Source organism: Meriones unguiculatus, chromosome 15 (genome assembly GCF_030254825.1).
Source record: "Meriones unguiculatus strain TT.TT164.6M chromosome 15, Bangor_MerUng_6.1, whole genome shotgun sequence".
NCBI lineage: Eukaryota > Metazoa > Chordata > Mammalia > Rodentia > Muridae > Meriones > Meriones unguiculatus.
Window position 1 is genome coordinate 56943163 of NC_083362.1, and position 13645 is coordinate 56956807.

General features: G+C 37.7%; 1 protein-coding gene across 8 annotated transcripts in view; it reads left to right on the forward strand.

The window, feature by feature from the left end:
* Positions 1–13645, forward strand: part of Spag16 (sperm associated antigen 16) — a 910901-nt gene that overhangs the window by 66381 nt on the left and 830875 nt on the right. For 2 of the 8 annotated variants that reach the window (XM_060368583.1, XM_060368584.1), the window contains one exon: positions 10408–13244. The exons of the other annotated variants lie outside the window; for them this stretch is intronic. In XM_060368583.1, coding sequence (XP_060224566.1) covers positions 10408–10638 — 231 coding nt within the window. In that variant the 3' untranslated portion in view covers positions 10639–13244. Of the gene's footprint in view, positions 1–10407; positions 13245–13645 lie in introns of those variants that run through there. 8 annotated transcript variants of the gene reach the window in all.

Below are 13645 nucleotides of genomic sequence, written 5' to 3' on the forward strand. Positions count from 1 at the left end.
GGGAGGTCAAAGAGCCTGCCATTGAGTTCCTGTCAGAGATAGTCCCTGTTCCCCTTACTATGGGAAACCAATTGGTTATTGAGCTACCACGAGCTTCGTCCGAGTAAAGGTTCTAGGTTATATCCATACACATCATCTTTAGTTTTTATTTTGTTTTATTTTTTCTTCAGACAATTTGTGATCTTTTTGGAGAATGTGTGTAAATACATAAAATTAGGTTATTAAACTGCCCATCTTTAAAGATGCTTATTTCTGTATCATAATCAAAACTCCTAATAGAAGTGAGTACCATTCAAGTTGATGGATGTTGGCAGTGGCTATGGGCTCTGTGTTGGTGTGTAAGAGACATGTCTGTCAAGGACATAGAAGCAGAGCCTGCAGCAAGATTGAGCAAGGTGATGCATTAACCGTGGCTGTATAAGCCATGCTACCTTATGTTTTCAAGATGTTCCAAAACTGTGTATCCTTAAGCTCATCTATAGGCAGTCAAGCTCTCTGCGCCAGGAAATACTTTGTATTTTCAAGTGCTCTCTGCCAGGAGCACTTGACCTTCTATTTGCGCAAATCACCTCTTTTGTACATTTATCATGAAATTCAGAATTTATTAAATACCATTAGATGTTTTATTTATCCATTCTAATGCAATTATTAGTGATGTCCTGTGAGGTTTCTAAACAGTAAAAATCACTAGAGACTCATTTTATGTCCACGAGTGTGAATGTCATTCTGAGAGAGACCGTAAATGCTTGCGTGTCTCAGGCGAATGCACACTGCTTCTGTTTCTTCTTTTTGAAGGAGGGAAATGAACACACTTGCCAGCTCATTGGCTTTGCACCGTTTACACCTGGCCATGTTAGTCTGCTGTTGCAGCAGCACATCGGGTAGAGCATCTGCTTTGTAGGGTGCTGCGTTGCTGGGTTTTAGTAGTTTACTGTTAGCCTTCAGGATTGCTCTTTTTTTCCCCCATGGAGGCTAGGCAGAGGAATTTTGTGATAATGCCGTGGCTACTATGATATTTCCATCCTATATTTAATTTCTGCCAGTTCATGCCAGCATCCCCAGGGTGTTATATTATTCTTGATCAGGGACGAGAGCAGTTTTCGAGGGTAGCCCTTGATGTTTTTCTTCACACGAATCCTTATCACACAGGTCATGAATTAATTGGGTTATTTCTGACAACTGCCAAGTATATTCTTTCAACGATATGAATGTCTTTCCATCTCTGAACTCTTTCTTAAGTTGATACATTTTATGTGATTTAAATTTTATGTGATTTAAATTATGCTTCAATTAAAAATTTGTAAAGCTTAGATATTTCTTATCCAAATGGAGAGAAGCTAAATGGATTCTTAAACTTCCTTCCTTCCTTCCTTCCTTCCTTCCTTCCTTCCTTCCTTCCTTCCTTCCTTCCTTCCTTTTTTTGCTCTTCAAGGTTTATTTGGTGTTTTCATTGGCATGACACCTGGGTCGATGTTGCATCATCAATATGCAAATCTTACTTTTTACGTCCTATTGCAAGGTACACTACAGACATATAAATTACACAAAATAATATCCTTTAGAGCAGTTATGCACAAGATATGCATAATGGACTTACACACTGGAGCCAGTTTATGTCCAGTTGGGAACTCACTGGCCTAGACATGTCTGGTGAGGGTGCGCAGCACAGTGACACAGCAGGCTGTCAGGATCAGTGAAGCCTCACACAATTGGGGCTCGCTTTGTAGACCAGGCTGACCTTGAACTCACAGAGATGTGTCTATCTTTGCCTCCCTGATTAGCTTAAATATTTTTACAATGAAACTTTTAAATACTTTGTATTTTAAAAATTCAAATGTCAAAGGTTGAAAACTTTGAAAAAATAGTAAGCCATCTTAAATACAATTTTAAAAAATTAGAAGATGGAAAAACATGTACTAAAATATTTTAGATTATTTGCCAGGAAGCAGGGTATTTACCAACAATTATTGAGAGCTTATTATGAGAAAAAAATAGTTGTTACGCTTATAAATAGCTTTCAGTAGAGCTGAGCATGCCATCTCTGTCTTGGCCACCTATTCTTCCTCTTGGGCAAGACCAGCCTTGTTGTGGTAGATACTGGGAGATCAGAACTTCTGTGGACCACCTTCCAGTGTGATGATAAAGACAGAACCAGGACAATACTGAACAGCTGTCTTCAGTAAGCACTGACAAATGGAATGGCACAGACCCATTTAATTCAGTGACTATCTGTCTGCTCAGTTGATGCATGTTTGATAGGAGAATAAGACTCTTGTGAAGTCATAGGTGTGTGGAAGTATAGCACAGATGTCTTCTGCAAGTACAATGAGCACAGCTCTGGGAGGCTCTTCAGGAAGGAGCACCCAGGTGTTGCAGATGATGTATTCAGACCCTACAGTGTAGGTGAGGATGGGAGTGTTCTAACATCTTCTCAGCAGTCTCTCCATGATCTCTAGCACAGTATGACTGTGCCCTGGAAATGGCCAAACAGTGTCCTAAGATACCAACAGTGACAAATCTTTATCTGTGACAAAACAGGACACAGATGTAGGTAATTCTGTTTTTTTTCTTAGATTTTGCCATATAATACCTGGGAACACACTTGCACCTATGTGAAGACACTGATTGGTGCTTCTGCAGTTGTAATCCTGCCATCATTGTAATAACCAAAACTTAGATTTCCGGTTGTGCCATGAGGTGAATCAGTAGTTGTCCAGGTGTTCTGCTTGAAGAAACAACAACAGCAACAGAAACAAACAGTAACCTATCAGGTCCTTTTCCAGATATCTCCTATCCTGTTGCTTAACTGCTGTTCTGAGCCGGTGACATTTAAAAGTAGTATAGAAATTGCACAGAAGGCTTTTCATGGACCTCACTTCAAAATTTAAGGTATCATATTCATTAGCATATACAACAAAATACGTAACAAAAGCATTAATATAACAATGCAGAATAGCACCAGTAATCAGCAATAATTTAACATGTATTCAGCTAAAGTTCTAATTATATAAGTTATTAGCCAGTAGCGTATATTAAAATACCTTTTTTGAAACTTAGCTTATACCATGGATATAGATAATATAATATCTTTCTAACTGTTGATGAATTTTCATAAGCTATGGATAAGTTTTCAGTTTTATACTTTTATTCTAACTCCTTGGGAGTAAAAATGATGTGCAATATTTCCTTAAGAGAACAGAGGGGTATTATTTGAAGGCTTCATTTAATTCTTTTGTAACTTTTCTTCTTATGAGTTAACTATTGTTTTCCATTCTCTTCAGAGCAGCTTCTCTTAGCTGTTCTGCAGTATTATGGTCAGCAGATGCTGTTTCAGCCATGTGCAGGACTTTGGAGACTGATCCATATTTGAAACTCAGATCTTTCCCCTGTTACTTGTATAAACATGGATATTACTTAAATTCTATGCCGCCATCCCTATGAACTGAGAAGAATAAGCTATTCACCATGGAGCTTTTTCAGTATTCAGAAAAAGAAACACACACACACACACACACACACACACACACACACACACTTGACATTTTCTCTAGCACAGTTCCCACAACAGACCAGCTCAAGTAATGATAACATTTCTGTAGAAAAGAATATTTACTGGGTATCATAAATGATATTTAATTAAATTATTTCATTTTGAGAATTTCATATATGCATACTATGAAATATGATCAATTATTTTTATCCCAGTTTCTCCTCTCCAACCTCTCCCAAGTCCCCCCACTCCTGACTTCTTGTTTTTTCTTTTGATAACCCATCAAGTTCATGAGTGTGGGGCCATCCACTGAAGCATAGAAAACCTACCACTGGCCATATAATCCAAACCCAAACAGACCAGACCAGACTACACCAAACCAACCAACCAACCAACCAACCAACCAACCAACAACAAAAAAGTGATTCTTCCACCACAGGAACTATGTACTGCCAATGGCTCCTCAGTTCTACCCTAGGCCCTATGATCCCTAATCATGAGCCTGGATCGGGTGTACTGTACCAGACATCAGAAAGTGGTTAGTAACCCTATAGCAGTCATGCCACTGTTGCGCCAGTGGGCACGTAGGTGTTGCATTCTGTGGGGTCCAGTACAGAACAAGACCTTTAATATTTTATCTTCCCCAACAGTGAGCACAGCACATTTGGCACTGAGAAAGGCAGCTAGCGAGGAGGAAGTGCCTTTGTCTGCTTGAAATTGATTTTTCTGTGTCCCACTTCTAAGATATATCATCATCATGGTCTTACCATGTAGCTTTATCATGGATAATCATGGGTAAGACAAGAGCCAGTGTTGTTTTGCAACTTCTAGCACATCTTGGCCAGTAACTTGCAGGGAGGTATCCCATGCCTCTAAAGTTTTCCCCTAAACAGCCATGTCTTCTGGGGACAGCATTGTCCACCCATGCAATTTGAATTCTGTTTTAAAATTGGTAGTTAGAAATTATTTACAGACTAGTGGGTTAAATTAAGGTTTATACGTCCTTGGTTTTGTTTACCCCACCCACTACCCTCTAACTCATTCACTGTGTCCAGTCCCCAGTTAATTCTTTAACATGCAGTGTCTCTCCTCCTCCTCTAATTTCATATGTGTTCTGCTATCCTTTCAATTATTTAAGTATTTTATTCAGGTTGGGTTGTGAAATTGTCTCCACATAGCAGTCCACACCTGCTTTCTTTGGTTTAGCACCCACTACACTTATCCCTTAATTTCCCTATATTCACATACCCCCTCCTTACTTAAGCTTTTTGACTACAGTATTGTACCTCTTTAATTACTGTAATCTATTTTGTTCTCTGTCTCTTAATTTATCTCAACATTATTACTTACTAAGCAAGTGTAAATGAAAGTTGTTTCAAGATTCTGTCTCACAGGATTGGAGAGATGGCTTAGAGGTGTAAAACTGAGCTGCTCTTCCATGAGACCCAGGCTCAATTTCAGACACCCAAATGGCATCTCACAACCACCTGTAACTTCAGTCCCAGTGGATTTGACCCCTCATTCTGGCTTTCTTGGACACCAGGCACAAATGTGGTACATAGACATATATTCAGGCAAAACACCCATACACATAAAATGAATACATAAAAAAAATTTAAAAGATTCCATTTCCTCCCAGTCAGAGTGACCATCATTCGGAATACATATGGCAACAACTGTTGGTATGGATGCAGGGAAATGGGGACAGTGGTGAGATGCTGTCAGTCCTGGTGTCATGTCGCTCCAGCTTGATGACAGTGCACATCAAAAGCCTATCCACCTGAGAGCTGGGAACTATACTGTCTAGATGGTTGTAGTTAACAGTATAGAACTTTCATATAGAGACATTATCTTCTGCCTATAGGAAACTTGTTACTATGGTATTGACCAAATATCTCCTTGCGTTCTTGTAGTAATTGTATATATTGTTTTATAATGTGAGATAATTATATTTTGAATATGTAAAGTTAGTAAAAAATAGTTTTTCGTTGTTTCAGAGTTTGAAAACATGGAAATTTCAAAGTCTGTGATGAGGTCCAAGTGAGAATTTTCATACCAATAATTAGAGAACAGTGTGGAATGTCTTCAACAGTTGAAATAATTCATTCTAAATTCCTGAGGAAATAAATTAACACAATATTTATTCATAATATCATGCTGTAGCAAATTGATAAGGATTAAGTCAACTTGTAATTCTTTTATGGGTAGAAAATTAAATAAATTAAAGTTATTATATTATGCTAAATATATTATGTTTATGTACAAAGACTAAATGTGAATCACAATATAAGCATTTAGAAAATTCTGATCATTCTCAGGTTTAAACTTAACTATTTATTTTGAATCATGAATGTGAAATGTGGTTCATGCAAAAAAATACAAAGATGCCCAGGATTTATATCACTGTGGAAATATCAGCCAATATACAGCACACCAACAACTAGGCATATTTGTACAAAGCTGAGGACTCAGCACTCTGGGGTCTGAGATAAGGATTAAGAAAGTTCATGGCTACCTTAGTTTCCACAACATGATTCCCACAAAGAAATCAAAAAGAGAGAGAGAGAAAGCAAGAAGAAAAGCTTCAATTAAAAACCAAAAGTATTTATTTCACAATAAATTTTTAGAATTACGAATTTACACATTAAATATGCTAAAACCAAATATGTTAATCAGCATTTATATTATGCATTGAATGTAATATATAAATGAAACATATACAAAAATAAAAGTTATAGAGTATTGTGTATGTAGTATTTTGTAACTTGTCTTTTCAGTTTGATGTTTTGTTTCTGAGGCTCTTTCATGATGCACAATGGCTGTAACTCAATTCACAGTTACTGTCCTGTTTTATGACACATAATGTTCAGGCTGTCTTCAAAATCACGATCTAATGACCATGAGTATGGTAAATATTACTTTGTCCATCTCACTGGACACTTACAGAAAAGTTTTATAGGAAATTAACCTAGGTGTACAATTAGGGTAAAGATTTAATTAGACAGCATTATTCTTTCAAACCAGTTGGACGTATTTGCAAACTCATGTGTAGAATTCTTTCACCTGTACACCCTTCCCAATCCTTGATATTACCAGAGATAACTTTTGAGCCATCTCAGAATATTACAACAGCTTTAATTTACACTTGCTTAATTTTTGTCAGACTAATGAGTGAATTATATTTCATCATCATGTGTTTTTTTTTCTGGTTATTAAATGCAACATGTACTTTTTTTGCTATAGGCAATGTATTTGCTAGCTACTACGAAATAACATTTCATAAATTTTTCCCCGTTTTACTAAGAAATTGTTGATCTTTGATGCATAATTCCTCTGAAATTCATCCAAGCTGTTGTATGGCTCATTAATTTGTTCATTTTTATTTCTGAGTAGTTATCAACTTTCTTTTTGGAACTAAGGTAAATTCATCAGTAAAATGACTTGGACCTCAAGATTTTTGGGTGGGGAGCACTTGAATTACTAACACAATTCATTTAACAATCTTATGGGTGTATCCGGACTCTCTCTATTTAGAAGAACGCTGGCTGTGCCATCTGAGGAATTATTCTGTTTCTTCCAAGCTGTTTCTCTTAGCGTCGTAAAGTAATTAACATTGTCTTATCACCCTTTTAATGATGGCAGGATCTGTTGTGATTTCTTCTGCTCTGTCTTGCTGTTAGTCATTTCAGTCTTCTGTCTTTTGCCATTGTTCATCTTGTTACATAGACGTTTATCATCACTGATTTTTTTTAAAATAATTAGTGCTTTGATTCATTAAACTTCAATATTGTTTTCCTGTTTTCAGTGTCGGTATTCTTTGCTTTTATCTTTATTTTATGGATTGATTTTTAATTTATTGTGTTCTCTTTTACTAGTTTTTTTAAGGTAAGAATTCATATTACCAACTGAACTGTTTTATAGACTATAATACAAGTAATGATTGGCTGTGCATTTTCTCAGAATTACTTAGCTTAATCTCATGTTTTAGTGTGTAGCATTTGCGTTTTCTTTCAATTCTATATATTTTTCCTATAACTTCCTTTGGACATTGTCTCATAGATTATTTTAACAATGTCTTGCTTCAGTCTCTACATTTACAGATTTTCCTTTTTCTTTCTTACTTGATTTTTTCAGAAAATATGTTTCACGTTTTTATATCCCAACTCCTCCAAAATCCTCATCACCTTTCTACCCACTTTATGTTCTTTTTTTCTCTTTCTTTCAAAAATAACCAAAACCCAAAACAAAACAGAAAATGAAAACAAAGAAAAAATAAGACACAAATGCCAAAACAAAACAAAATCGAACAAAAAGTCCACAGAAAAATTCTGGAGTTCATTTTGTGTTGGACAGATTCTCTTGGACATGGGTCTGCTCTGGGATATAGTTCCTTTATCCAATGGCCTCCACCGGAGAAGGCTGAGTTCCCTTTTGCCAGGAGAAGCAGGAGCCTGTGTCCACTTTCCCCTCTCAGTACTGGGACCCACTTCCGGCTTACAGCCCTGCAAGTCTCAGATGTGCTGCCACAGTCTCTGTGAGTTCATATGTGCATCAGTCCTGTTATGTCTGGGAGACACTGTTCCAGAGTCACCCATAACCTCTGGCTTTTACAATTGTTTCCCAACTAGAAGCTTAGCTCCTACTAAATTCCTTGGTGCTGGAAGTATTCTGCCAGCTACAGGAGGAAAAAGGGAATAATCAATATCCAGTTACCCACTGTGCAACCTACAAAAGTGACCTGCTGGCAAGAGAAATTGGCTCAGTAGTGACACAAATGTAATGGAGGTAACCAATCACTTTCTGATTGGATTTAAGATCCAGTTCATGAGATGGAACTCATCCCTTGCCTTGCTAAAGTGGCCCAGAATCTTATAATAGATAGTTCTTTGGCTTGGGGAAAACCTCCTGCTATTATGTTCCTTCTGCTGAAGGAACATAGCTATAAAATGACTCTTGATCTATTGCTATGCCCATAAATCACTGCTTCACTCAGTCCTCCTCAGGGAGGCGTCTTCATGAAGTAGCTGATAGTTAATATGGAGAATACCAACTGTGCAGAAACTGTGCAGAAAGTGAGAGGCCTTGGATCCCTCAGTCCTTCACCAAACTCCTCTGCTACAGTTTCAAGGATCACTGTGGAAGAGAGGCAGAAACATTTTTGATATCTTCTTATGAACTTGTTTTGAAATTCTAGCAGGTAATTGAAGCTACTCATAGTCATAACTAAAGATGAGTCTTCCTCTATGGGCCAGTCATGCTCAATTGACTGCAGTTTTTGCTGGGATGCCCATGGAGTAGTGAGGGAAGAAGGGACACCCACAGAGCCAACCATTTAGCCCTATCAACCCTGGCAATCAGCAAGGTGACAGCTGTCGAGCCAAATATCCCTCACATCCCTAGAGACTTTCTGTGTGATTTCTAGCTTGAGTTCCTCAGGCTTTAAGAGCGCGTTTACTTTGCATTGCTTTGTAAAGAGTCAGGTTTGAGTCACCTTCTTTGTTTCCCATGGGTAAAATGTGCCCCCCATGGTGGTATTTCTCCAGTGTTGTCGTTGCCAGTCAGCTCTCCACTTTGTTTATTTCTTTTAGCACTCCACAGTGTTGTCTCTAGTATTGTCATTTCTAAAGTCTGTGTTTCTCCTTGGAGCAGAATAGGAAGAGAGAGCCTCCTCCTCAATTTCCAAAGGTAGAACATCTTTTAATACAATTAACAATTTTCTGTATTTAATTACCCCAGAATTGATATTTTAGTGTAGAATGTAGCATAAATGCAACTTTATAGGTACAGCACAGTTTATTAGGTGGTGCTTTTTTTCTAGTGACTTTTAGTGCATTGTTGCCATTTAGCTAGCATCAGAATGTGTTAGTATTTCATTTTTGTAATAAGTACCTGAGACAAACAGCTAAAAAAAGAAAATTGTGTGTTGGCTTAGAGTTCTTGGTTAGTAGATCCTACTGACTTTGTCTTGTTGATCAAGATAGTATCATGGCAAGAGGATGCTGTAGGCATAGCTGCTCACCTCATGCAGCCAGGGAGCTGAAAGAAAACAAAAACAGAAATCTATTAAAAAAGACATAGATCTTAAGGACACACTCACAGAGCCCTACTACCTCTGACTGGATCCACCTCTGAAACTTCCTGTCATTCCTGAACACATCAACTTGTTATGACCTATCGGGCAAACCATTGACTAGATGAGACTGTTTAGATCCAGTTAGGTCTCAAGGATTCACCAAGGTGTTTTGTTTTGTTTTTCAAGACAGTGTCTCTCTGTGTAGCCTAATCTGTCCTAGACTGGCATTGTAGACCAGGCTGGCCTCCAGTTCACAGAGATCTGCCTGCTTCTGCCTTCTGGGATTAAAGGCATGGACTACCATGCCTGGCAGTGATTTATTCTTTTACTCCTGGGGCAATAGTGAACTTTATTTGTTACAGTATGCATATTATATAGATTATATTCTTTGTATGTTATAATATGATACATTATTAGATTTATATTATATAATGTATAATTCTTTATGTTTAATGTTTGAACATATCACAAAATCTTTCAACCTTATTTTTTGATGGTGTTTTATCCTTACGCATTTATTTTTCTGTTATTTGAAAATCTTTGTGAGATTCATTAATGCTTTTCTTTTCTTGTGACTTTTATAGAAAATGTGTCTTTGACTTAATCCATCAATGAGGAAATTCTTCATCACTCTAACATTGGAACATTCAATGCTTACATGTCTGTGATTAATTGCTCCACATTATCTTGATTTTATTTCAGTGTCTTGCATTAACCTTTAAAACATTTTCTCCATGCAGATCTTCTATTTGTTTGTGTGAAATGCAATTTTAAATATTTTATACTTTCGTTGTTGTAAATGATCATTTAAAAATTAATGACTTGCTCCTTTCTTGGCTTTAAGGCCATCTTCAACAGAATCCAAGAGGGTGCTAATATGGTCAGTTCAAGATCATCACTCTATCCAACTCCATGCCTCCATCAGCAGAAATGGAGAGGGCATTCTCCAACTTGGAATAAGATCACGCCTCAACAGGACGCCATTAGCAAAAGACAGCAAAGTTCAGGAACACTCAGAACAAGACAGCCCAGGACATCTTTTCCCTGTCAGCCCAAGTCAAATGGACGATTCTGAACAATACATCTTCCTTGTTTTTTTCCCCCTCATCTTGTCTTTTAGCAATACTCGTACTTTTCTTCCTTGTTATTTTGGGACTTTTGAAGGTGCCCAAGTTTTCAGTGCTTCATTTATTTTCAGAATTTTATTCTCACCATCCCATCTTTTCTGACCCCAGCTCTTTCTCTAATGTCTGAAACTGCTTGTGCTTGATAGACTCAAGTTCATTTTGATGTTCAGCTGTAATGTTCCTCCTCTCCTGTGCCATTGGAAACCTAGCTTCTCCTAGTGATAGTTGTACAGCTAGTGGAGGTGGGGAAGAGTGTCAGAAATACAGCAGAGCAGTTGGTGCCACCCTCTAACTCCACTGAATTTGAGATGGAGACTGGTACAGTCAGTCTCCTGGGCCAGCTCCACCCCACCGTGTCTTGAACCACCTTGGGTGTTTGTTTTCTCTCTACTCAGTCAGTCACTGGACCACTGAATCTTAGCATTAAGTCCTGTTCTTTCTTTTACTACCTTCAATGCTTCTCATTACCTCTCACTTGAATACTCCTTCCCTTGAAACTCATTTTGATCAGATTGTCCCACTCATGAAAATTGTTTATTACAGACACATCCTTTCTAGTGTTTTTTTAAAAATATAAAAAAGAAACACTGAATCCCGGAGACATTACTTTTTTCTTTCTTTTTAGAATTCCTGCCATGTTCTCATGGATAATTGACAACTGGCCTTTCAATTTCTTGATATTTGTCCCCCGTGAGCCCACTTCATCCTTCTCAGCCACTCATTCTCACAGCCATTTCTTAGCTCTTGTTGCTGCTCATAAATGATCCGATTTTCACTTACCATCTTGCCCCGCCTCCCGAGGCCTGCAGGTAGACCAGCATTCAGTTTGTACATGTCTTCTGTCACCCACCATGTGGGGCAGGGCTTTAAGATCTACCCACAGACTCCTGACAGTAGTTTACATTATCTGGGTTCATCTCTTTTCTGAACTCTGATTTTATGTACCCAACAGCCCACTTGATAGCTGACCAGATACCAGTTTTTTCCACGGTTTTCTCTATTTACTTTTCCACATTTGTTAAGAGAAATGCCACCCTTCCTGTTCCTTAACCAAAATCCCTCTGCAGTTATACTTGAGATTCTGAGGTTTCTCTGACTGACTGACTGTCCTCACTTTTGATATGAAAAAAATATTTTGGTATGTTCTTAAAGATTACCTTTCATCTGTTCGTAATACCAGCACTGTTTGCCTTCTCACCTCCTCCCCCATCTCCAGCCCTCACTGTAGCTCTTGCATATATGTATGTGCCCTTCATCTGTAACTAAGATCATTGTAGAAACCGCCAAGTTAGTCTCTGCTTTTGTCTTCATTGTCCTGTGAACACAGTAGCCAGAGCCACCATTTAAAATGGCATCAAACAGCATTTCTTTGTTGAAATCTTTTCAGTGGCCTTCTGTCTTAACCACAGGTACAGGGAATTCCAGACATGCTGATCTCCAAGGCTCTATGTGTTCCCACCTCTTTTTCTTGTGCCACATACCGCATCCACAGCCATCCCCTGACTTTTCACAACACTGTCCTAATGCACTTACATGTGAAGCATTCTCTGGGTTTCTCTGTCACTCCTGGCCTGTCTAAGTTGCTCTTGCTTACCCCTCGCTGCTTCTTGTACCTCTTTCCTACTGTGCTTTTCCCTTCTTGCTCACACATGTGTCTACATGACACAATGTACTGATCAACTTGTTCATCACTTGTTCATCGCTGTTGTTGTCACTGAAGTGTGATCTCCATAAGAGCAAGAAAGCGTAGCTTCTTATTCAGTGCTGTGATGCTTTCTGCCCCACATCTGGAAAACAGATGTCACAGGTGTAAGTTAAAATGTGTTCTGAGATCGTTGTATAAAACGTATTTTCTTAGCATGGCTTAATCTGAAATAATTTGTTAAGACTTTTTTTTCCCCATATAATTTGTAAGTTTGATGGAATTTCCCTAGTAAGCAATGGTATCATCTGTGAACAATGATGATTGTGATTTTCCTCATCGAAAACTGGAAAATTTTGTTTTACTTATGATGCTTAGAATCTCCAGGAGGTCACTACGTATGTGCTTAGAACAAATATTCTTCTCATGTTCATGTAAACAGAAATGCTTCTGATGTTGCATCACAAAGGATGGTATTTGTTGGTTTTGATAGATGGTTAGGATTTTTTAGGTATGCTGTGTTTTACCATGAAGGTCAAACTTTTAAATATTATATTAGCGGTAATGTGTAAATCATGTTTAAGCATTAGGATTTCATTTAATCATGAATATTGTATCTTCTGGTTTTGAGTTGATTTTCCCATTAATATTTCTATGTGGTAAATGCCATTGCAGATTTTCTCAATAAATATTCCTTCCATTTGTAGTGTAAAACTAACCTGTTCCTCATGTGTGATTTGGTTTGTTTTTGGGCAGGACTTCACTGTTATTTTTATCACATGCCTTCACTTCTATACTGTATGTTTAGTCGTGAGGGTCCTAAAATGTTGTTCTTTGCAGTTTTGAATTAACTGGATAATACATGTATAGATTTCTTATAGAGTTTTAGAACTGTAACGACTTTGATTTTAAGTATACAATAGACATTTCAGTAAAGATAATTGGAAACTTTCTGTGTTTACAAGATTTCATTCTGTGACGTCTGGTTCCTTTTTAATATCATATAGAACTATGGAGTTTATTCATTCTTGGATGAGCTCTAGTAAGTTATAAAGTAACAAGTTTACAATAAGATTTCATTCTGTGACTTCTGGTTCCTTTTTAATATCATATAGAACTATGGAGTTTATTCATTCTTGGATGAGCTCTAGTAAGTTATAAAGTAACAAGTTTACATTAATTTGGACCTGCTGTCTATTTTTTCATTTACTGATTTGCAGATACCCATCACATTTTGTTGTCTGTTCAGTAGCCAGTGGACCCAGCTAGAGCCTTTCCTTGTCTGTGGGCTCTCACCTTCCATCCCTGTCATG